The sequence below is a fragment of the Cetorhinus maximus genome, chromosome 14 (genome assembly GCF_964194155.1).
Source record: "Cetorhinus maximus chromosome 14, sCetMax3.hap1.1, whole genome shotgun sequence".
In the NCBI taxonomy this organism is placed as follows: domain Eukaryota; kingdom Metazoa; phylum Chordata; class Chondrichthyes; order Lamniformes; family Cetorhinidae; genus Cetorhinus; species Cetorhinus maximus.
This window is the reverse complement of record NC_135892.1, coordinates 112,366,786-112,391,518: the sequence shown is the minus strand read 5'-3', so window position 1 is coordinate 112,391,518 and position 24,733 is coordinate 112,366,786. Positions and strand designations below refer to the sequence as shown.

The following is a 24,733-nucleotide window of genomic DNA, read 5'->3' as shown; positions in this document are numbered from 1 at the left end:
CTACAGAGACCTAAACCTCGATCACGTCCACATCTAGATTACCTCCCAATCTGGTTTGCTTCTTGCCAATTTGTACCCCAGTTCTCTTAGGTAAGTGTGTTATGCCCTACATAAGAGGAGAGTGCACACTGCATGTGGGGTGAAGGAACCCCCTCCCTTTATGTGGATCTGCCAGTAGTTTGGTTGGGGGGCTTTTAGTTTGGTAATGGCAGGTGGTGGACAGAGAGTATTTAAAATACTGAAAATTATGGCAACGTTTCTGTACAAAGGAAAAAAGTCAATTGAAGAAGAATTTACAATAATAGGCGTTTTCTACCTTTTTAATGATTAGAACAAATGCAACATAAAGAAGCATTGCTTAAAATACTGGTGGACAAAAAGAAAATGCTGCAAACTTCAATTCCACGGAACTAAAATGTGTTTAAGCAGAACTATTTTCGAGCAAGAATGTATTAAATGCTTGTATTTTGTAGCTTATGGTTAATATTACAGTGATAACATTATTCCTCTGATGACACCATGCAGTCCTTCCTAGGCCATTAAAAGCCTTGTAACAAGGGACAGCAAAAAGTATGCAATTATCTCCCTTATACAGTTGTAAGGACTCAGTGACAACAAGGAGGAATATACTTTCACCTGTTTGGTATTATTGTGCACAATATTATTACACAAATACTGAATGCATTTTGTATTGATTTCCCTTTATCTGCTATTTTACCAAAGTTGATAGTTCATTTAAAACGATGAAAATAAACAGGCTAACGCTTGTTTGAAAATAATGGACAAAAATTTGATACAATTGGAGATCTTGCACACAGTAATTTCTGAGTTAAGATTAATTGAAAGGTATTTACACAAATGTTTGTCTTTGTTCACAAGCAAGTCACAATTCCAAGATGTCCTCGACAACCTCAAAGACCAATTTTTGCATATCTGTGGTGAATTGTTTCTGGAAAGCACAAAACGTGTGGTGAAACTTATCTTCAGGACCTCCTATATGAAATGGGACTATCTTTTCCTGTTCATGAAGGAAAATGAACCAGGGAGATCATAAATCTTAATGACTTCTCTGTAATCTGTTTCAGTGCATTACTGAAGGAGTGCTGCACTGTTGGAAATGCTGTCTTTTGGATGAGATATTAAACCGAGGCTCCATCCATTATCTCGGGTGGATGTAAAATAATTTTGCAAATTAAATAGTCATTAATTCAAAAGTAATTAATTGGCTGAAGAGGTGCTTTGGGAGGATCTGAGGTGGTGGAAACAGAAATGTAAGTTTCTTTGATTTTCATGATGGCAGAGTCCCTTTATGGGGTGAGATGTTAAACAATTTACTGATTGTCTGAGGCTAAATTACTGATTTAGAGGATGTCATTAATAGAACTAATAATCCGCTGTCCATTCCGGCATCCTTCTATCCACCAAAGATGGTGGACATGCAGCAAACAATCCATTTCAGTTGGGGTGTCTTCATATGACGCACCTTTGCTGGTGGCTGAAGAAGCCAATCCCTGTGAGGCAGGTTCTGTCTCATGTGCCACACATGAAGCTACTGAATGTCATTGTGGGTTGTGTTTTTGGTGCTGAGTTCTGTTAGCAAGCCGCTGTGGCCACTAGTCATCATGGTGGGGCACGCCAGCCCACAGGAGGTGTTGCCATTTTACCCTGTCGCCAGTTAATGACTTCCAGCTGCAACAATTGATGTCCGGGGCCTTCATGTCTCACTTGCAGGCATTCTTGAAGTGAAGCTTTGGGCGCCCAACTGGTCCACAATGGTGGCTCCAGCTACCTCACCATAGAGAAAGTCCTTGGGTACACGACTGTCTCCCATCCTGTGATATGCTTGAGCCTATGAAGCCGCCTCTGTTTGATTAGTGTCAGCAAATGTGGGTGCCCTGTCCCTGAGAGGGCCGCTACCTTTGTGATTTCATCCTGCCAGGATATACCCATAGCGCACTGCCATCAGCAAAGATGGAAATTGTTGAGCTTCTTTTGTCAATAGTAAGTTGACCATGTTTCACAGCTTGACAGCAAGGTGCTGAGAACACAGCCCTTAGAAACCACCAGCTCGGTCCTAAGGGTCAGCTTGAAGTTATTCCACGTGCTTTATGTGAGTTGGCCAAAGGTGGTAGCTGCTTTCCTGATGCGTGTATCAAGCTCTGCATCAAGGGACAGATTGTCTTTTATTGTGCACCCGAGGTAGCCAAGTTTGCTAAACACTTCTAATGGTGTGTTATTTAGTGTGACCGAGGGGAAAATTCAGTACCTTCGCCCGTGGCCGCAGTTTTCTTGACACTTCTAGCCAGAGAGAACAAGTTACAGGCAACAGAGAGACAGTAGCTGAGTTTCTGTGTGGGCGACTAGCACAGCATCATCAGTGTAGAGGGGTTCTCTGATCAGGACGCTATGTGTTTTTTGTCTTTACTTTCAGTCTTGATAGATTGTAGAGCTTACACTCTGACCTTGTGTGAAGTAGACTCTTTGCATATCTGCAGGGAAGGCAAAGGTCAGGAGCATGGGGAAGATGATGCCAAACAGAGTGGGGGTTAGGACACAGCCCTGTTTCACATCATTCTTCACTCTGAAACTGTCGGAAGTGGGCTCATCAAGCTGTGCAGTTCAGTGAATGTTGCCATGGAAGGAGAGGAAGAGACTAAGGGACTTTGGTGGACAGCCAATTTTCCCCAAAATCTTGTACAGTCCTGCTCTGCTGATGGTGCTGAATGTCTTAGTGAGATCTATGAAGGTAAGATAGAGGTATGTCCTGTTCCATACACTTCTCTTGTAGCTGGCATATGAAGAAGATCACATCACAGTAGATCCTTAGAAACAGAAACCGCACTGTACTCCTGGGTACCATCAGTCTGCAAGTAGTTGGAGTCTTTTAAGTATGAACCTAGCAAAGGCCTGCTTGTGACTCGAAGGAGTGAGATGCCTCTGTAGTTGTTGCAGTCTCCTCCATCACCTTTGATTTTGTATAGTGTGATGATTTTTGCATCACTCATCTTGTGTGTGTTCTCCAATCCACTGTCACCCCTCCATTTAATTTAGCAGTTCTAGATTAGTCAGCAAGATGCCAATCCAATGGACAGGGACACAGATTCTCAGACTTTAAATGGTTACCTCAATGGCATTTAATGAGCACAAATGCTACATCCTTTTTCCTGAGGGTGAGGAACATACCTCATGAGCTTTAAAACTTGCCAGTTATTATCAATGGTTTGACAGAAAACTAATATTCTATTGTTATCTCCAGATTTTGGGTGGGTTTTGAGAGTTCATGCTTGGAGCAGGAGTTTTTTCCACAAATAGCAGCAATGGACATTACCCATCCACAGTCAGCATGGATTGGATACAGAGTGAAACTCCATCTACAATATCCTGTTGATTAGTCATATCATCGATATAATCCATGTTGTAACCCTTACAATATGGGTTACAACATGGATTATATGCAGAGTGAAACCTCCCCTACACTGCGCTGCTGAACACACTCAGGGTAGGCGGATCACCGATTAGGTGCTAATTAAATGCTCCTTTTATTGAATAGTGCCAGGTCAGGTGGATTATATAATGATGACAGCACAGAAGGAAGCCTTTCGGTCCATTGTGCCTATATTAGCTCTTTGGTAGAGCCATCCAAATTAATCCCAGTCCACAGAGTCCACCATTTAATTATGCATTAGATGCAGAGTAAGCCTGCTGTATGCTCCCGAACAACTTGCCTTAACTCCAAAACTTAGAAGAATTCCCTTTACTGTGGCAGTCAAACACGTTCCTTTCCCACACCAGTCATAGAGCTGAAGTATAAACAGTGTAGGTTGGAAGCACACATCTATTGGGAATGGCATTGAGGCTTGTCTCAGTTTGAATCTAACTACCAGCAGAGGGAGACTTTCCTTATGTAAATTTGAGCTGGATTTAAATTCAGATTGCAAGTGTGTTTAATCTTGCATCATCCATAGATTCAATAGATTTCTTTCGGATGTTCAGAATTGATGATGACGTCCAGTGCACTGCTGAGTAATGTTTATTCTAAGCTGACTGGGTGTGCATCCTCACAGCAATCGGAAATGGACCGCACAGTGCAATAGAGGGGCTGCATGTAAGAAAGATTAGAGAAATCTCCCCGGTCATCACTAAACCAGATTATTTGTTCATTATCCTATTTGTGGGAGTTTGCTTTGTGCAAATTGGCTGCTGAAGCGCTTTGGGACGTACTGAGGTGGTGAAAGGTACTGCAAGTCTTTCCTGTAACTGCAAATATTAGAATCACCTGGTTTAAGAGACTTGTCATTGATTCATCGTCTGTTTGCAACATAGAAGGAAGCCTTTCAGCCCATTTAGTTGATGACAGCTCTTTGTTAGAGCAACTCAGCTAGTCCCACTCCTTCGCCCGTTCCTCATAGCTCTTAAATATTTTCTCTTCAAGTGCTTATCCAATTCCCTTCTAAAAGCCATGATTTTGACAGCTTCAACCACCCTTTCAGGCAGTGCATTCCAGATCCTAACCACTATCTTCATTTCCTCATGTGGCCATTGCATCTTTTGCCAATCGCCTTAAATCTTGATTCTTGGCCCTTTAGCCAATGGGACCAATTTCTCTTTATCTACTCTGTTCAGACACTTTATGAGTTTGAACACCTCTACCATGTGTTGTGTGTTTTTCTACAGTCAGTAAGTTTCCACCCAAAATCTAAGTATTAAATTACTATTAAAGTATTAAATTACAAGCACTGTGAATCCATTGAGGCTGGAGCTGCTCCTAAGCAATTGGGTCAACAGGACATCATGCGAGAGTCTCTTTGCTGGGTTCCACCACAAACTCATAAGCAGGAGGCGGGGTCTGAGACGAGTGACAATCATAGTGCCGGCTCTCCGACCAGTGCTGCTCCTGGTAGCCCAGGCTGCAGTTGAGTGTGGACGAGGTGTCAGTGCCAAGCAAGCCGGAAGAGGATTGCATCCCATCCATCCCATCAGCCAAGGGCACTTCGGCAAAAGGATGGAAGGTGGAGGCTCTGAAAGTGGATTTCCTCCCATAGGTGTCAGCTTGGTCCTGGGAGGCCTGCCGTTGGAAGGCCAGTGTGCTGGCCAAGGCGAGGTTGCTGTCACCATGCCTATCGTAGCTGTTGCTGCGGTAGAAACCGGTCCTGGTGAGCATGATGTTGTGTGATGAGGACCGGTTGCGGTGGTTGCTGGCTGGCGAGATGGCAGCGCTAGCCTGCTTCCTGCGGGCCAAGCAGGTGAAGAGGATCCAGATGAATGCACCAATCACAATGCCAATCCCGACGGACAAGGAGAAGGACAGGATGATGCCCCCTAAACCAGAAAAAGAGAAAACACCATGAACGGGAAAGACAATTCCAAGGCAACTTTCATGAACATAGGGCATCCCTAAGAGCTTCTAAGACAGTGAAGTTGTTTTGAGGTGTAAAGCAGGATTTAGTGGTAGCGTTGTGGGTCCTACCCACCAGTTGGAGAACCAATAGTCCAGGGTGGCTATTCAACAAGAGGTCTGACGCTGTTCTGAGGTAATCGGGCACTTAGCCAGACAGCATCAGGCATCCCACTGAATTAAAGCCCCTGTAGGGTGGAAATCCTACCCTGAGAGCTGCCAGCCAATCAGAGGCTGGCAACTTTATTGAACAGCAGTGCCACCAGGACTGGTGGCCACTGCCGGTATTGCAACTGGAGTCTTCCCAGAGAAGCGGCTATCTATCCTCTGGAGACAGGTAAGTGGGTCAGAATTGGCTTCCCAGGGAGGGGGCTACAAGCTTCAGGGGAGGAAGGGGGTTGGCAGCGTGGGAAGGAGTGTCTTCTTGCTGGGCCCACTTAACTGATGCTGGGTCCCTCAATTGGGTACAGAGTGCCTTGGAACAAGGGACCCGCCCCCATCCCAGAAGGCTGCAGGAAAACCCAACAGGATTTGCTGCACACCCTCCATCACCACCCCCCACCCGGATGGCGAGTCCTCCACTTGCTGCTGGTTGAATACCGATGGTGATGGACTGAGGCCCTTAATTGGCCATTTTTCCTTACAGGCGGGAAGGTCACCCATTAGCCTTCCTGCCCTGGATTTAAGTGGAGGGAGGCAGGAAGGCAGTGGGATCTCCAGTCTGCACCCTCCAGCCTGATCACACAGGTCCCCCCCAACCCCCTCCGCCAACCCCGAACTCACCTCTGGGAAGGCAGGGACATTAAATTCCACTGCTGTAATGTAGGAAATGCAATAACCAATATTCGCACAGCAAGCTCCCACAAACAGCAATGGGACCAGATAATCTATTCTTTTTAGTGATGTTAGTTGAAGGATAAATATTGGTCAGGACACGGGAGAACTTCCCTGCTCTTCTTCCAATAGTACCTTGGGACCTTTCACATCCACCTGAGAGGGCAGAGGGGGTCTCAGTTTAATACCTCATCCAAAAGATGGCACCTCTGACTGTGCAGCACTCCTTCAGTACTGGACTGTGTCAGCCTGGATTTGGTGCTCAAGTCTCTGGAGTGGAATTTGAACTCAGAGAAGACACTGTTACCCAGTAACTTTAAATATGAGTCACTCAACTACATGTGATTGGAGGTTATATCTACATTAGAATGTTAAATGCAAGAAATAACTTGTATTTATACAAAGACTTCCATGTACTCAAAGTTCGTCACAGCGAAAGATTACTTTTGAAGTGGAGTTTCAGTTTTGCATACAGCTGCAGAAGCAAATTGAACTGACTACATTCTGACTCAGAGGTGAGCAGGTTACAAGTGAATAAAAATGACATCAGAGTTAGTGGGCTATATGCCAAGGGCGGGCAATGGTGTGCGTGGGACAAGAAAATTTGCCACTCTCCAAATTTTTCCATCCTGCCAGTGACGATGCCCATTGCTGTCAACACCAGAAAATCCCAACCTATGGCAGGGAAAATAGGCATCACCAACTGAGGCTCGTTCCACACACATCATTCTACCACAACTGCTGGAAATCTGAAATAAAACCACGGATGCTGAAAACATTTAAAAATCGGAGTAGGCCATTCGGCCCCTCAAACCTGTCCTTCCCATTCTTTTAGATCATCACTGTATCTCAACTCAATGCACCTTTGCTCCATATCCCTTTTTTATAATTCTTTTATGAGATGTGGCATCACTGGCAAAGCCAGCAAACAAACATATGAGTTAGGAACAGGAGTAGGCCATCCTTAATGTGTTGTCCATTCCTAATGGTCATTGTACTGAGTGGCCTACTAGGCCAATAAGAGTCAACCACATTGCTGTGGATCTCGAGTCACATGTAGGCCAGACCAGGTAAGGACAGCAGATTTCCTTCCCTAAAGGACATTAGTGAATCAGATGGGTTTTTACAACAATTGATGATAGTTTCAAAGTCACCATTACTGAGACTAGCTTTATATTCCAGATTTCATTAATTAAACTTAAATTCCACCAGCTGCCATGGATTTGAATCTGTGTCCCCAGAGTATTAGCCTGGACCTCTAGATTACCAGTGAATGTACTGTGTGCCACAATCTCCCCTATCACCCTTACCTACTACAAATCAGGTCTGAGGAGAAAGAAACAGAATTAAGCTTTCAGGCTGATGGCCTTTCATCAGGAGGTCATTATCCTGAAGCATTACCTTTGGTCAATTTTTGGAGAGAAAAATAACATTCACTCTCCTGTGAGCTCTAACATTGAGAACCAGAGCAATGCCTTGGGGTAAACAAATCTAAACACTATTACCTCCAAGTTCCTTATCAAGTCATACATCATCCTGACCTCAATATATCTGATCCTTTCTATCATTTGGGTCAATATCCTGGAACTCCCTCCCTAACATCACTGAGGGTGTACCTTCACCACATCGACTGCAACGGTTCATGAAGAAGGCTTATCACCATCTTCTCATAGGGGAAATTAGACCTTGCCAGTGATGCCCACATGCCATTAAAAAATATTTGTAAATAATGTCCCATTGAGCAGTCTTCCTCTGTACAGCTTCTGTGGCCCTCCTGGACTTATTGAATCCCCTGAGAATGGTGTGAATCGGAAGCTGAAACAGTCAAGAGAAGAACCCAGCGTGGACTCTTTCCCTGACCCTGAAACCAGGCATGGAAAAACATCAAATTCCTCCACAGTGATAGCTTAGGTGTAATAAATTCAAAATGATCTTTGCTTTTATGCTTCATCTTCTTTTGAACTAACCTGATGCATCTTATAGACCCGCTGGTGCTGCCTCTTATGGTGGGAGTGCTGGATGCCAATGATATACCGAATGGAATAAAGTAAGTCAGTCTCAGATACGACGAGGCAGATGGATAAGAGAGAATAGTTTCAGAGTGTGAAAGGAAAGGCTGTGACTGACACCAGGCAGTCTTTTCACCACTGATGAAAGATTTTGGACTAGCCAGCAGTATAACTATGGTGATCTGATTTTAGTAGAAAAACCTCACATGCTCAATGTGGGTAAATGTATGTTATCTGTGTATTTTTAATCAATGATCAATGGATGTAAGGCAAGCACCTAGATTAAAAAAACACTCTCACATTTGCTGTTCAACTCAACCATTTCATCAGCAAACAGACAGAAATGTTAAAAGTTCACATCCATGTAGGTATGAGTATTGAGATCAGTGTTTATTACTCATTAAGTAATCAGGAAACAGCTAGCCACATCTAGATTTCTAATTACACACATGTGGCTGATGTATTGGAGAACACTTCCCAGTCACAAATTGATTAGTGACCTGAGATCTTTTAATTTTTCCTGAGAGGGCAGATAGGCCTTCAGTTTAACTCAAAAAAACAAGTGGAATCATCCCAGATTTGCACTAAGTGCAGTAGTGGACGAGAAAAAGAACATTTTACCCGTCAGCTGCAATGGTGGTTTTTCACGCTGTATCGTCCCAATCCCGCATCATCAATCATGCGTTCCTGGGAAACACGCCATTTCAAAGGTAGCCGGGCTCTCATTCACCCACCACAACATCACCAAACTGCTTCCTCACACTGGGTGCCATGCTTTAAGTGCAGCCACACACACACCTCTCAGTGCTCCCAGCCCAGGACTTCTGCACAGAAGATATGGCCCTAAAAGGCAAGAAGACTGCAGCCCCCGAATCTGTGATGCATCCCCGGGATGACTTCTGGACACCATCGGAGCCCCCCTACAATGTCTTCTCCCCCGCTCTGGTCGCAGGAGGCCCAACAGTGTCACCACTCCGACTTGGTTGGCAGTGGCAGTGGTGTCAGTGCCAATGCTGCCCAGAAGAGGTCGGCCATCCGGTGCAGAAAGAGGATGAATGATCTCATCCATGCCGCCAGGGTAAGGCAACCACCTCATCACTCTAAACTCATTCACTCACAAGGCCATCAGATATTTATCTTACTCACTGCCAGAGCAAGGGACATCACCACTCACTTTCTCACACACATACCTTCACGTCTCGTCTGGAAGCTGCCTCCTCAGCCCTCACCCTCTTGAGGCCACTTGCATAGATCAATGTGTCCCCACACACACCCTGGGATATCCCCCTTCCCCAGTACAGCCTCGCCATGCAGTCTCTTCCCTCACCTGAGGCCACTTCTCCCCCTTCCCCAAGCAAGTCCTAGCCATGTAGCCATTGAAAAGCCACCTGTGCCTTACAGCTGGTCTGGTAGGTAGAGACCTGCCCCTGGGCCTCCCTAAAAGTGATACGGTGCCGCCTGTGAAGCCTGATGACCACGAGTGCTGCCCGAAGCAAACAAACCTCAAAGTCCCGAGCGAAGTGTAGCTCGCCAGGTGTGCATCGCTTATGTTCCATGGTGAAACATGTTGGTGTGCAATCACACTGAGGTGCTCGGATGATCCAACGTGGGGGGATAATTCCAAAGAGCTGAGCTTATAATGAGATGCCGATATATTACAATGAAGTTCCCAATGTGCAGTGATGGGAAACACAGTCCCCCATTGGCGGGAGCAGCGCATGTTGTAAACGTGTTTCACGACATTGTGAAACTGAATTTTGGCCTTCCCCTGCCATATTGTTGGCTCACGCCCTCCATGGTGCCCGATGCCAGCAGGCACGGAAAATTCCACCCAACATCTCCGACGGTGAGTACTCCACTGGAGTGACAGCCTACATTTTGTGCTTCAGCCTCCGGACTGGGGTTTGAACCCACAACGTCCTGACTCTGAGGCTGGAGTGCCCACTGAGCCACAGCGAACACAGTCTGACCGTTTTCCATGTTGGTGGTGTCTTGCACTGTGAACTTTCTTCACTGTGCTGTCTCTGAGCCAGGACATTTAAAAAAAAAATACATTAAATCGATGAGTAGCAAAGTTCTGTTCAGTCATTGTTTGTTCAAAATGGCAAGCGTGGTTGGTATATTTGGATTGTGGTAGTGTTTCATTATTTCATCTTCCTGCAGCCATGAACACACACCAGATGGCAGGAAATTCCAGAGACAGTCAAGGTCCTGTTGATAAATTCACTATCAACACAAATCGACTTGACTAACACAGGAAAGGGCTGAAGTCATCAACGTCTCTGATTCCGGATTCAGGGGGTGAGAGGTGTTGCCTTTTGCTGCAATGGTTCACTTCCTCTGATGCCTCAAAGCCTCCCCATTATCCATTAGATTCAAGTCAGGAGTGTGATCTTAGAATCAAAGAATGGTTGCAGCAGAGAAGGCCATTCAGCCCATCGATCCCATGCCGGTCCTCTGGAAGAGTAGTGTAGCTAGTCTCATTCCGCTAACCTATCCCCATAGCCCTGTAAGTATTTTTCCCTTCCAGGTACTTATCCAATGTCCTTTTAAGGGGTGAGTGATTAATTGGGAGCAGCTACGATAACATGCAATAACTCGTGGCATGTTTTTGTTTGCTGCCTCCTCACTGCACTCAATATCTATCACGTACACCACTAGCACACTGTGGCTACAATATGTACAATCTACAAGATGCACAGCAGCAACTCTCCAAGGCTGGTATAACAGAAACTGCCTTGGGACCTCTGCCACAAGAAGGGCAAGAGTATTGTGGGTGCATCATCATTTCCAAGTTCTCCAAATCACACACAGTCCTGATCTGGATGGTTCATCCCATTCTGTTGCTCAGTCAATATTCTGGAATCGTTTTTGGACACCAAGGGAATTAAGCGATATGGAGATAGGGCAGGAAGGTGGAGTTGGATGAGAAGATCAGCCATGATCTTATTGAATGGTGGAACAGGTTAGAGGGGCAGTGTGGCCTTCTCAAACTGAGTACCAGTGAGCAGGTTATTGATAAGCAAGTGCCTGTTGATGACCCCTTCCATTACTTTACTGATGATCGAGAGTAGACTGATGGAGTAGTAATTGGCCGGGTTGGGTTTGTCCTGCTTTTTGTGTGCAGGACATTTCTGGGCGATTTTCCAAATAGCCGGGTAGATGCCAGTATTGTAGCTGTACTGGAACAGCTTGGCTAGGGGCGCAGCAAGTTCTGGAGCACAAGTCTTCAGTCCTATTGCTGGAATATTGTCAGTGCCCATAGCCTTTGCAGTATGTGGTGCCTCCAGCCATCTCTTAATATCATGTGGAGTGAATTGAATTGGCTGAAGACTGGCATCTGTGAAGCTGGAGACCTCCGGAGGAGGCTGAGATGGATCAACCACTCGGCACTTCTGGCTGAAGATTGCAGCGAATGCTTCAGCCTTATCTTTTGCACTGATGTGCTGGGCTTCTCCATCCTTAAGCCCCAGGCTTTTCAGGCTGGAAGGGACTGGGCTCTCTAAGGGAGGGGAGGGAGGGGATTGGGGGAGTCTGGTTTTGGCGGCCAGATGAGAGGCAATGATGGAGAGGGAAAAGTTTTGGTGGGGGGGGGCATTGCCCCTGAGGTGCACAGGGCACCACCACACCCCCAGCCAGACCCCTTTCCTTCCTGCCTTTTAACCAGCTGGGTTTAAAAAAACAGGCCCTGCCAACTCCACCTGCCTGTCCACGCCAACCATATTATGGCATGGGCTGCGTAATATTTGGGTCGATTGGCTGTTAACAAGCTCAATTGCCCGTTAATTGTTTTTTATTTAAATGGCGGGTGGACTGCACGTGATCTAAAGAAATGGCTGAAGGCACTGGATACTGTAAAGGCAATGGGCCCCGACAATATTCCGTCTGCCTCTCGTTTTAAGGAGATCAGGTCGGGGTTGGTTGGGAAATTGGTGAGCTCGTCACCCGGCATATTTTACCGAAAACGCTTCCGCCGGGGTGGCAGGGGGATAATTACATTGTGTTGATATATTCATCCAGCAGGATGTGGTGAAATCCCACTCTCTCTGCTGGCTCTTTCTGAACTGTGTTTGGATCCAGCAAGTCTCCAATTTGGGACTGGGGCCATTACAGATGCTGACACTACATTAGCAGGCCTACTCAAAGGGGTTTCAATCTGAAAAGGGAAGGGTCAGCACAGGAACAGTAGGTCTCGTTTCTGGGTTAAGCCTGAGGCTCTGAAGGGCAATGATCTAATATGTCATTGGCAGGGATGAAAATAGGACATGAGTTTACATCCATGGACCCTGATTCCTTCCAAAGTGAGGCACTAAGTGAAATCTCACTAGTCCTTCCTTCACCCCAACTACAAGACAATTTCCACATTTCCTTGAAGCTTCTCTGAGTCTGATCTAGATCTCTGTTTGAATAGGATAAAGCTGATGTAATGATGTTGGTTTGTTACAGGACTTTGAGAATTGAGACACTTGAAAAGCCTTTCAGAAACACCGGGCTCCAGACCTTGAACTGAATCCTAGCGAAGTACTATTTGAATAGAGTAACAGATAAGAACATTTGCTTTCAGATAAGTTTCGGAAATATTGCAGTGAGAGTTTTCTTTCATTAAGTGTTAATTTCCTGAACAAAACAGAGAGCATTGTGTTCGCATAGTCACTTACACACACTCACCTGCACATGCACAAACAAAGACGTACAATAGGGCTGGATCCTACGCCGCCCCCCCCCCCCCACCCTGCAACACCCAGCGGGTACATTTTTCGTAAAATATGCTGGTTGGCTAGCCCACCACCTTCCCACCCAATCACGAGCCAGGCACCATTTTTAAAAAACAATTAATGGGCAATCGAGCTCGTTAACAGCCAGTTGACCCCAAATATTACACAGCCCATTGCCATAAAAAGGCTGTGTGGGCAGACAGGTGGCAGTGGGCAGGGCCTGTTTTGTAAATCCAACTGGATATAAGGCAGGAAGGAAGGGGGTATGGCTGGGGCTGGGGGCTGGGGCGGAGGGGGTTGTGTGTGCAGCTTGGGTGCCTTGTGTGCATCAGGGGTACTGCCCCCCAAGGTTTTCCCTACTGAAAATAATCCAGCACTAGGAATGAAGTCTTGTGCTCCAGAACTTGCTGCACCCCTAGCCAAGCTGTTCCAGTACGGCTACAACACTGGCATCTACCCTGCTATGTGGAAAATTGCCCAGGTATATCGTGTACCCAAAAAAGCAGGACAAATTTAACCCGGTCAAGTGATGGAAGGGGTCATCAACAGTGCTATCAAGCGATACTTGCTTAGCAATAACTTGCTCACTGACGCTCAGTTTGGGTTCTGCCAAGATCGCTCAGCTCCTGACCTCATTACAGCCTTGGTTCAAACATGGATAAAAGAGCTGAACTCCCGAGGTGAGGGAAGAGTGACTGCCCTTGACATCAAGGCAGCATTTGACCGAGCGTGGCATCAAGGAACTCTAGAAAAACTGGAGTCAATGGGAATCAGGAGGAAAGCTCTCCACTGGTTGGACTCAAACTTAGCTCAAGGGAAGATGGCTGAGGTTGTTGGAAGTCAGTCATCTCAGCTCCAGGACATCACTGCAGGAGTTCCTCAGGGTAATGTCCTAGGCCCAAACATCTTCAGCTGCTTCATCAATGACCTTCCTTCCATCATAAGGTCAGAAGTGGGGATGTTTGCTGATGATTGCACAATGTTCAGTATAATTCATGACTCAGATACTGAAGCAGTTCATGTCCAAATGCAGCAAGACCTGGACAATATCCAGGCTTGCACTGACAAGTAGCAAGTAACATTTGTGCCACACAATTATCAGGCACTGACCATTTCCAACAAGAGAGAATCTAACCATTGCCCCTTGACATTTAATGGCATTATAATCGCTGAATCCCCCATTATCAACACCCTGGGGGTGACCATTGACCAGAAGTTGAACTGGACTAACCATATAAATACTGTGGCTACAAGAGCAGGTCAGAGGCTAAGAATCCTGCAGCCAGCTTTGGCTCTCCAAAGCCTGTCCACCATCTACAAGGCACAAGTTAGGAGTCTGAGGGTATACTCCCCACTTGCCTGGATGAGTGCAGCTCCTACAACACTCAAGGAGCTTGACACGATCCTGGACAAAGCAGCTTGATTGATTAGCACCACATCCACAAACATTCACTTCCTCCACCACTGACGCACAGTAGCAGCAATGTGTACCATCTACAAGATGCACTGCAGGAATTCACCAAGGCTCCTGAGACAGCACCTTCCAAACCCATGACCACTACCATCTAGAAGGACAAGGGCAGCAGACACATGGGAACACCACCAGCTGGAAATTCCCCCTCCAAGCCACTCACCATCCTGACTTGGAAATACATTGCCGTTCCTTCACTGTTGCTGGGTCAAAATCCTGGAACTCCCTCCCTCACAGCACTGTGGGTGTACCTACACCACATGGGCTGCAAAAGTTCTGGAAGACAGCTCACCACCACCTTCTCAAGGGCAATTAGGGATGGGCAATAAATGCTGGCATAGCCAGCGATGCCCACATCCTGTGATGAAAACTTGCCTTAGTCCGGGATCCATTGCTTTGCTTCCTGGAACCTGCTTGCAGTCCCAGCAGCACCCACTACTGACTTCTGGCTCTGATTGGCTGGCAGCTCTCGTGGGCAGGACCTTCTTCCACTGAGGGGCTGATGTTCTGCTCTCTGCTTGTTTTGGCTGCTGAGAGTATGTTATTGCTGGGGGGGTGGGGGGTGGTTTTTTTAAGTCAGTCAGTTTGAAACCGACTTTCGTAACAGGGTTCGGAGGGGGTGGGGGGGGCAGACAGCAACACACCCCATCGTAAAATTCAGCCCACATACATACTCCTTCACTGACACATACACATGCACACAGCATGTACCTCTACCCCCAATTAACTGTTAGGTATCTTTCAAGCTGAACCTGAACCTTTTTGGGTGTTCCGTGTGAAGAGGATACAAATCGTAAAATCTCGCACCATTCAGGTTGTGAACTCTTCTCATTCCAGAGTCAAAGGCAGACCTATTCCTACATCTTGCTCTTCGATGTGAATCATGGTGATAAAGTTCAATACAGCGACCAAAGCTGAATGCCTGAGTATCGAACAGCAGTATTTGCAGGGTTGCACTAATGAAGTACTGAATATGGAGCAATTTCCTCATTGCTGGAAAAACTCTAAATAAGAACATGTGTGCAGTGGCTATGTCCCTGGACTTGTCGTGGATTTGAGTTATAATCTGCCATGGCAATTTGAAAACATTTATTGCCCTTGAGAAGGTGGTAGTGAGCTGTTTTCTCGAACCGCTGCAGTCCCTGTGGTATCGGTACACCCACAGTGCTGTTAGGAAGGGGTTTCCAAGACTCTAACCCTACAGGAGATCGAGGCCGACATATGTTGAGTTATTTTGCAGCTTGAATGCTACTTCTAAAATAACAGTGACTATACTTCTAATGTAATTCACTGGTTGTGAAGCACTTTGGGATTCCCTGATGATGTGAAAGGAGCTATATAAATACAAGTTCTCTCTTTGCTTCATTAAACAGGCATCTTTCTTTACAATGGCCGTGGGAACGAAAGGCCCATTAAGGATAGTTTGACATTTTTCACTTATAAAGATGAAAGTAATTGCTACACTTTTTGTCTATTAATGCTAAAATTATCATCCCAAATTCTCCTTTCCACTATTTTCACTTTCATTTTGAATGGATTGAAATTTCTGTTCAAATAAGGCAGGCAACATAAACTGTGAGGCAGCCCTATGGTAATATCATCCGGGATTAGTTACAGCCCTGTTGCTTCACTCTCATCTCTGCAGCCTCAACTTTGATAGCAGGAAGACTGATCAGGAAAATGATTGGGAGGGAGTGGGACAATAGGGAGTGAGGGGAGAAAATGGGGAGCGATCAGATGGGATAGGTGAGGGCAGCCATGAGGAAGGGGGGGAAATGATTGGAAGGGGGGATAAGCAGACAAAAGGACAATGATAGTGAGAGGTTTCATGGCCTAAAATTTTGAGATGCCCATGCAGTCACCTGCACCTCTCCACTTCAACTAAATGCAGCCCAGTGTCAGGTTGGTCTTGGGCCTATACATTCAGGCTGAGGGATTGTTTCCTGGGCCAGTTTCTAGGCCCCTGACTTTTTGCTCCATATTCAACCTGTGCTATACCCTGCAGACAGAAAGTGATAGGCACTGTCATGCATCTTATTCCATGCTTTTCCCCACCTTCTTGGCTGGTATTAATTTTAGTTGCCGAGTTGAAACAGATTTTAATCCAGGTTGGAAAACTTAATGTGCAACGAATGGCTGTTGTTATATAGAGAATCTCAGCAGCCATTTTGTCAGCAGCAAGATCTCACAAACAGCAATGTTCTGAATCACAAGGTTCACGAAGACTTGTGCTCCAGAACTTGCCACACCCCTAGCCAAGCTGTTCCAGTACAGCTACAACACTGGCATCTGCCAGGCAATGTGGAAAATTGCCCAGGTATGTCCTGTACACAAAAAGCAGGACAAATCTGGGCAATTACCGTCCCATCAGTCCACTCTCGATCATCAGTAAAGTAATGAAAGGGGTCATCAGCAGTGCTATCAATCGGCACTTGCTTAGCAATAATCTGCTCACTGACGGCCAGTTTCGGTTCCGCCAGGGCCACTCAGCTCCTGACCCCAATACAGCCTTGGTTCAAACATGGACAAAAGAACTGAACTCCCGGGCTGAGGTGAGAGTGACTGCCCTTGAAATCAAGGCAGCATTTGACTGAAATAAAAGCAAAGAACTGTGGATGCTGGAAATCCAAAACAATGCCAGACCTGCTAAGTTTTTCCAGGTATTTTTGTTTTTGTTCAGCATTTGACCGAGTGTGGCATCAGGGAGCCCTAGCAAAACTGGAGTCAATGGGAATCGGGGAAAACTCTCCGCTGGTTGGAGTCATACCTAGCACAAAGGAAGGTGGTTGTGGTTGTTGGAGGTCAGTCATCTCAGCTCCAGGACATCACTGCAGGAGTTGCACAGGGTAGTGTCCTCGGCCCAACCATCTTCAGCTGCTTCATCAATGACCTTCCTTCCATCATAAGGTCAGAAGTGGGGATGTTCGCTGATGATTGCACAATGTTCAGCACCATTCGCGACTCCTTAGATACTGAAGCAGTCCATGTCCAAATGCAGCAAGACCTGGATAATATCCAGGCTTGGGCTGACAGGTGGCAAGTAACATTCACACCACACAAGTGCCAGGCATAAGGAGGTGATAGTGTAGTTGTATTGCCGCTGGACTAGTAATCCGGAGACCCAGGGTAATGCTCTAGGGACCCAGGTTCAAATCTCACCATGGTGGAATTTGAATTCAATAAAAAAAAAGTCTGGAATTAAAAGTCTGATAATGACCATGAAGCCATTGCTGATTGTTGTAAAAATCCAGCTGGTTCAAATCTGCCCTGGTCTATATGTGACTCCAGACCCACAGCAATGTGGTTGGCTCTTATTTAAAAAAAACAAAATGTCCTCTGAACTCCTCTAAATGCTGACCTGGCCAGCGACACCCACATTCCATAATGAATTTTTTAAAAATTCCAACAAGACAGAATCTAACCATCACCCCCATGACTACCATCACTGAATCCCCCACTATCAACATCTTGGGCATTACCATTGACCAGAAACTGAACTGGACTCACCATATAAATACTGTGGCTACAAAAGCAGGTCAGAGGCTGGGAATCATGTAGTGAGTAACTCACCTCTTGACTCCCCAAAGCCTGTCCACCATCTACAAGGCAGAAGTCAGGAGTGGGATGGAATACTCCCCACTTGCCTGGATGAGTGCAGCTCCCACAACATGAAAGAAGCTTGACAAAGCAACCCACTTGATTGGCACCCCGTCCATCACCTTAAACATTCACTCCCTCCACCACTGATGCACAGTAGTAGCAGTGTGTACTGATTTACAAGATGCACTGCAGCAACTCACCCAACACTCCTTCGACAGCACCTTCCAAACCCACAACCACTACCATCTAGAAGGGCAGCAGATAGATGGGAACACCGCTACCTGGAAATTCCCCTCCAAGTCACACACCATCCTGACTTGGAAATATACCACTGTTCCTTCACTGTCGCTGGGTCAAAATCCTGGAACTCCCTCCCTAACAGCACTGTGGGTGTACCTACACTGCAGTGGTTCAAGAAGGCGGCTCACCACCACCTTCTCAAGGGCAATTAGGGATGGGCAATAAATGCTGACCCAGCCAACGAAGCCCACATCCCGTGAATGAATAAATAAATAAAAAACCTGGCTTCTGGCAACGTTGGTTAAGGGAGGAATACTTGGCCAGGGTACACCACAGGAACTCTTCTTGCTCTTTTTCAAATCGTGGGATTGTTAACAAATGCTTGATTGAAAAGAGAGGGTCTCAGTTTAACCTCTGATCTATAAACTGGCAGTACTGCATTCTGCTAGCAGAGGGTGGACCTGGATTACATGCACAATTTGGTTAATAGCAAATAAGCCCATATCCTTTAGGCTCAAAGGGAAGTATGCAACCAACTGAGCCAGGTAATTGACAAGGAAACCAGTGTTTAGCAAGCTTGTGCAATAGAGCCAGTCAGCCTAGTCCCTGAGCTAACTTCTAACGCAAGACTGTGACCCCAGCAACCCCTCTTGTAAGGCTTGAGAGAGCGGAGAATGGAACATTCATTTTCTATGGTGACAGCTGCTGAACAAATTGCTGTATACACCCTGTTTCCTGTTGATACAAAGCTCTTGAGTAGCCTCTCTGTGATGTTGCTACATTTTGCTGCTTGACTGATATTGTAGCTATCACATTTTAAATAAGGCGGGTTCCTGACTTTGAACCATAAGATGTTTCTGCGATGGTGGGACAGCCAGGTTACCTCACCTATAATGTAGGAAACCTGGCAGCCATTTTGCACATAGCAAGATCCCACACTCAGCAATGTGATTATAATGAGATTATTTGTTTTAATGATATTGGCTGCTGGATAAATATTGGGCAAGGACATTGGGCAGATAAAGAGCTGGGTCACTTCTTTTGGTTAAAGAGGAGGATTGGTCAGGATACCCAGCAGATATCCTGTAAGTATATCTTTTAGACAGGGTCTTTTGCATCCACTTGAATGACAGAGGGTGCCTTGGTCTAATACCTCATTTGGAAAGACAGCAGCTCTGACAGTCCAACACTTCATCAGCACTGAGCCTCTGACAGTATGGTGCTCCCTCAGTATTGCCCATTCGACAGTGCAGCACTCCCTCAGTACTGACAGTCTGACAATGCAACACTCCCTCAGTACTGCTCCAACACTCCCTCAGTACTGCTCCAACACTCCCTCAGTACTGCTCCAACACTCCCTCAGTACTGCTCCAACACTCCCTCAGTACTGCTCCAACACTCCCTCAGTACTGCTCCAACACTCCCTCAGTACTGCTCCAACACTCCCTCAGTACTGCTCCAACACTCCCTCAGTACTGCTCCAACACTCCCTCAGTACTGCTCCAACACTCCCTCAGTACTGCTCCAACACTCCCTCAGTACATAGCCTCTGACAGTGCAGCACTCTCTCAGTATTGACTTTCCGATGTGCAGCAGTCCCTCAACACTAACCGTGTGACACTGCAACACCCCATCAATACTGACCCTCTGACTATATCAGTACTGACCTTCTGAGAGCTCCCTCAGTACTGACCCTCTCAGAGTGCAGCACGTCCTCAGTACCAACACTCTGACATCACAGCACTTCCTCAGTACTGACCCTCCAACAGGTCAGCACTCCCTCTGTACTGACCCTCCAACAGGTCAGCACTCCCTCTGTACAGACCCTCCAACAGGTCAGCACTCCCTCTGTACTGACCCTCCAACAGGTCATCACTCCCTCTGTACTGATTCGCTGATGCTGCAGCAATCCCTCAGTGCTGACTCTCTGACAATGCAGCACTCCCTCAGTACTGACTCTCTGACAATGCAGCACTCCCTCAGTGCTGACTCTCTGACAATGCAGCACTCCCTCAGTACTGACTCTCTGACAATGCAGCACTCCCTCAGTGCTGACTCTCTGACAATGCAGCACTCCCTCAGTACTGACTCTCTGACAATGCAGCACTCCCTCAGTACTGACTCTCTGACAATGCAGCACTCCCTCAGTACTGACTCTCTGACAATGCAGCACTCCCTCAGTACTGACTCTCTGACAATGCAGCACTCCCTCAGTACTGACCCTCCGACAATGCAGCACTCCCTCAGTGCATGAATCTCTGACAATGCAGCACTCCCTCAGTGCATGAATCTCTGACAATGCAGCACTCCCTCAGTACTGACTCGCTGACACTGCAACACTCCCTTAGTGCTAACTCTCTGACAATGCAGCACTCCCTCAGTACTGACTCTCTGACAATGCAGCACTCCCTCAGTACTGACTCTCTGACAATGCATCACTCCCTCAGTGCTGACTCTCTGACAGTGCAGCACTCCCTCAGTACTGACTCTCTGACAATGCAGCACTCCCTCAGTGCTGACTCTCTGAAAATGCAGCACTCGCTCAGTGCAGGAATCTCTGACAATGCAGCACTCCCTCAGTGCTGACTCTCTGACAGTGCAGCACTCCCTCAGTACTGACCCCCTGACAGTGCAGCACTCCCTCAGTACTGACTCTCTGACAGTGCAGCACTCCCTCAGTACTGACCCTCTGACAATGCAGCACTCCCTCAGTACTGACTCTCTGACAATGCAGCACTCCCTCAGTACTGACTCTCTGACAGTGCAGCACTCCCTCAGTACTGACTCTCTGACAATGCAGCACTCCCTCAGTAGACTCTCTGACAATGCAGCACTCCCTCAGTACTGACTCTCTGACAATGCAGCACTCCCTCAGTAGACTCTCTGACAATGCAGCACTCCCTCAGTACTGACTCTCTGACAATGCAGCACTCCCTCAGTACTGACTCTCTGACAGTGCTGCACTCCCTCAGTACTGACTCTCTGACAATGCAGCACTCCCTCAGTACTGACTCTCTGACAGTGCTGCACTCCCTCAGTGCTGCCGTCAGCTTGGGTTATGTGCTCGAGGCTCTGGAGTCAGAAACTCTGCCTGCTAGATCATTCCGTGTCCAAAAATATCCTCGCTATTGAAAACAGATTTCTCCTCTTGGCAAAACAATCTGCAGAATGTGCTGGGGAGATGATGCAGCCTGTTTGATTTTGTCCTGAAGGGAGGACACCTTGTTTGAATCCTAAGAATCTGAGAAGATGCATTTTTGCGGCTTTAAAAAAATAAGCTCTAGCTGTAGTGAAATGAACTAAAGCCTTTTATGATCATTGTGCCCTGAATTCCAGAATTAAATCTTTACATTTACTTTCAGGTAAACACATTGCTACAAAATCCCCCAGGAAACGTGTTCCTTCACCAATGCCTTGTCTTTGCAATTTGCTGGCAGCCTTAAAGGGCCCCTGTCTTCCTTTGGTGAGGGTGGGGGAGGGGGGAGGCAGTGGTGGGGTGGGGCGGAATGGATTTTGTTTATAGCCACATTCAGATGACCTAAGGTGTCAATTCCACCATGAGATGACACATTCTTAGTGCAAATTTGGCACATGGACAACAGGAAGCTGTAGCATAAATGGTCTGTTCCTTTAGGAAAAACCATTAAAAAGAGGTCTATGGGAGAAAATTATTGACTGGAATTTATTTCCCCACCCCCACCTCCCCAGAATGGTCTTGTAGATAGGAGGGGGGGGGCATAAAATCAGGTGGTGCCATGCCCATCACCTACTGCCACCTTTGCTGGAATTTTACCTGTCCACTCTTTGGCCAATTTAGGCCCTTTGGGCCCTAAGTGGCCAATCAATGACACTTGAGGGCTTCTTCCTGTATTTTACCAGCGGCATGACGGGGGTCCACGCCACATGGCAAGGCTGTGAGATGAATCCTGGTGGCCTGGTTGTGGGCTGGGAGTTGGTCCCTCCTGTTCAGGCCCCCTGTGCCCAGCAGAGGTCCCCCCACAATGTACCAGGCTCATTTGTTTGAGCCCCTCCCCTCCCGATCGCTTTCCCCCATCCCACTCGTCGGGGGCCTGCCTCTCTGACCCTGGTGAAACTCCCCTCGCTCACCTTGGTATCTGGCTCCAGCAATGAGCCTCAAAGTGGGTGTTGGCTGCAGTTCCAGCAGTGGCCACCGTTCCCAGTCGCAGTGCTGGGACTGGAGAGCTGCCAGCCATCTGATTGGCTGACAGTTCTTGGAGGTGGGACTTTCTCCCAGATGGGGGTGAAAAATCTCAGCCTGAGCCAAGTGTGTGACTGTTAAATCAGCTGAGGTCTTCGTGGCCGTGGGGGGCAGGCTCACTCCCAACTTTGCAACCCCGGTTACAGGGCCACTGCCTCCAGGTAAAATTCTGGCCGTTGTTTCAAATAAGAAGCCAAGCTGTAGAGTTGGGTTAGAAGTTAATTTAAAGGCAACAGTCAAACAAGTGCAAGGCTGAATCTGGAAATGGACATTAAATGAAATGTCAAAGTTGCACCATCATTTTTCAATTTTAGCGGTCAGCTGTGTTTTGATTCCAAATCCAATTCAGATGCAAAAGCAATAAACTTAAGTTGTTCTTGCAAAGACCCTTTCTAGGAAATCATCTTATTGCTAAATCACACAAGATGTGCACGGTTAGTGTTCACATTGCTTATTTCACAGAACAGCAAGAATTTAATTGAGAGTGTGAGAATGAGAGTGTGAATATAGTGCGTGTGAGAGAGAGAGAGCATATGTGTGTGTGTGTGTGTGTGTGTGAGAGAGAGCATGTGTGAGAGGGATAGACAATGTAACACAATATGTGAGAGGTAGGGAGGGAAAGCCAAATGAATGGAAAAGGAGTGAGTGAGAGACACCATGGCATAGAGACTGAGGTAGAAATGGAAGTATGTCAGAGAGTATTAGAACTTAGGAATACTCAGGACTGGAAAAGATCATTTCAGATCTTCAGAATGGCCATAGTCCACTACATGTGAAATGCTATCTCTCAAAGTTTTCTCATTGCAATAGAGAGGACAAGAGTGAGAGACAGGCTAAGAACAATGGATTGAGAGGCGGGAAGAGAGAAAGAGGTAGAGGAAATGAAAAAATGAGTGCGAGAGACAGAGGAAGAGAAAGAAACAGGGTCAACAAGAACTAAACTGCGATAATGGAAGTGATTCAGAAACCAAGCAAACACAGGGGATTGAATGAAAAATGAGAGAGTGTGGGCAAAGTAACCAAGAGAACACAGTGGAATACAATTAAATGGAAGAGGTTGTTGTAGAGTAACAGATAGAGTGTGGGAGAAATAGAAAGCAGGGGAATGAATGAAAGAATGAGAGAAAAAAGGGAAGTGGGAGAATATGAGACAGATAAACTGGGAGGAGGAGAGACTGCAACTGAATGTGAGGTGGAGAAAAGAGTGAACAAGGGGGAAGGAAGAATGAGGTGGGGAGGCCCCTCAATTCAGCTGAAATGCTTAAATCAAAACTTTTCAAAAGAGAGTGTAATTTTTTTACATTTGATTTCAATCGCGGCAGATAATTTGTGTGTAACTTACCAAGGAAGTTCTCAGGTAACGTGTCGGTCAGTGAATGCTCTGCAGTCCTGTTACTATCCATGATTGATTCAGCAAAGTGTGTGTGTGTCTGGAGAGCCTGCGCTTTCAGCTCACCAAGTTATAGGAAAGAGGCGATGGTGTGAAGTTACCTCTCAGCGAGGAAAAAGAAATTTTCCTTTTCCTCAAAAAAAAATTGGGCTTGGCTTGTTAGGATGGAAACACTGCTGTGGTTGGCCTTCCTCTTTTTGTACTCAAATTAGTAACTGCCCCCTTATCAGCATGAAACACCTCCCTAAGAGAATGGGACCATTTCCTCACTATCATTTCCTCTTATAGAAATTAATGAACTTGTAGAAACAAGAGAAGAGGGGGCGGGGGTAAAGATACTGCAGTGAAGTTTCTTTCCCTGCACACTTGTTGAGAAAATAAACTTTAGGGCACCTGCTTGCGTAGAGTGGCCACCATAAATATCCCTGATTATTCTGCTTTAGAATGAGATGATTAACGCCCAGATAATCACTTGGGTGGGGTACTGGAAAATGACCTCTACCTATAACATTTTCAGAATAGAATGGCAGGAACTAAAAGAATGTGAAATGAAAATCAACGCTATTTTTAAATAAATAACTCCAACTCTGTGCTGTGGAACTCTGGAATATTTCGAATCCGGTCGGCAGATTATTTTTAGACTCACCAGAACGATGCCAAGGCTGCAGAGTTAAGGGGAATGAGCTGGAGAGTAAGACTAATTGGATAGCTCGTTCAAAGGGCTGGCAGAGGCTAGATGGGCTGAAACGCCTGCTTCGTGTAGGATGCAGAGAACGTTTGCATCAATTTGCTTTGTATTCTCTTGAGATTAGAAAGTTTATGGATGATCTAATTAAGGTGCTGAAAATGATCTAAGGTTT

The 24,733-nt window shown here is 46.4% G+C and overlaps 1 protein-coding gene across 1 annotated transcript; it reads right to left on the bottom strand.

The window, feature by feature from the left end:
• Positions 1–292: 292 nt before the first annotated feature.
• On the bottom strand, positions 293–24,086 carry LOC144689968 (myc target protein 1 homolog). The gene is made up of 2 exons (XM_078557499.1): positions 23,826–24,086; positions 293–5,319 (listed from the first exon to the last, which is right to left on the bottom strand). The coding sequence occupies exons 1-2, from the start codon at positions 23,884–23,886 to the stop codon at positions 4,790–4,792; spliced, it is 591 nt and encodes a 196-aa protein (XP_078413625.1). The 5' UTR covers positions 23,887–24,086; the 3' UTR covers positions 293–4,789.
• Between the last annotated feature and the right edge of the window lie 647 nt (positions 24,087–24,733).

What these genes read in the sequence shown, in the direction of transcription:
- LOC144689968 (XM_078557499.1), bottom strand. Translation starts at nt 23,886, where the DNA reads ATGGATAGTAACAGGACTGCAGAGCATTCACTGACCGACACGTTACCT. An exon ending in GTTACCTGAGAACTTCCTTG is followed by an intron (nt 5,320 to 23,825) that starts GTAAGTTACACA and finishes TTTCTGGTTTAG; the next exon opens with GGGGCATCATCCTGTCCTTC.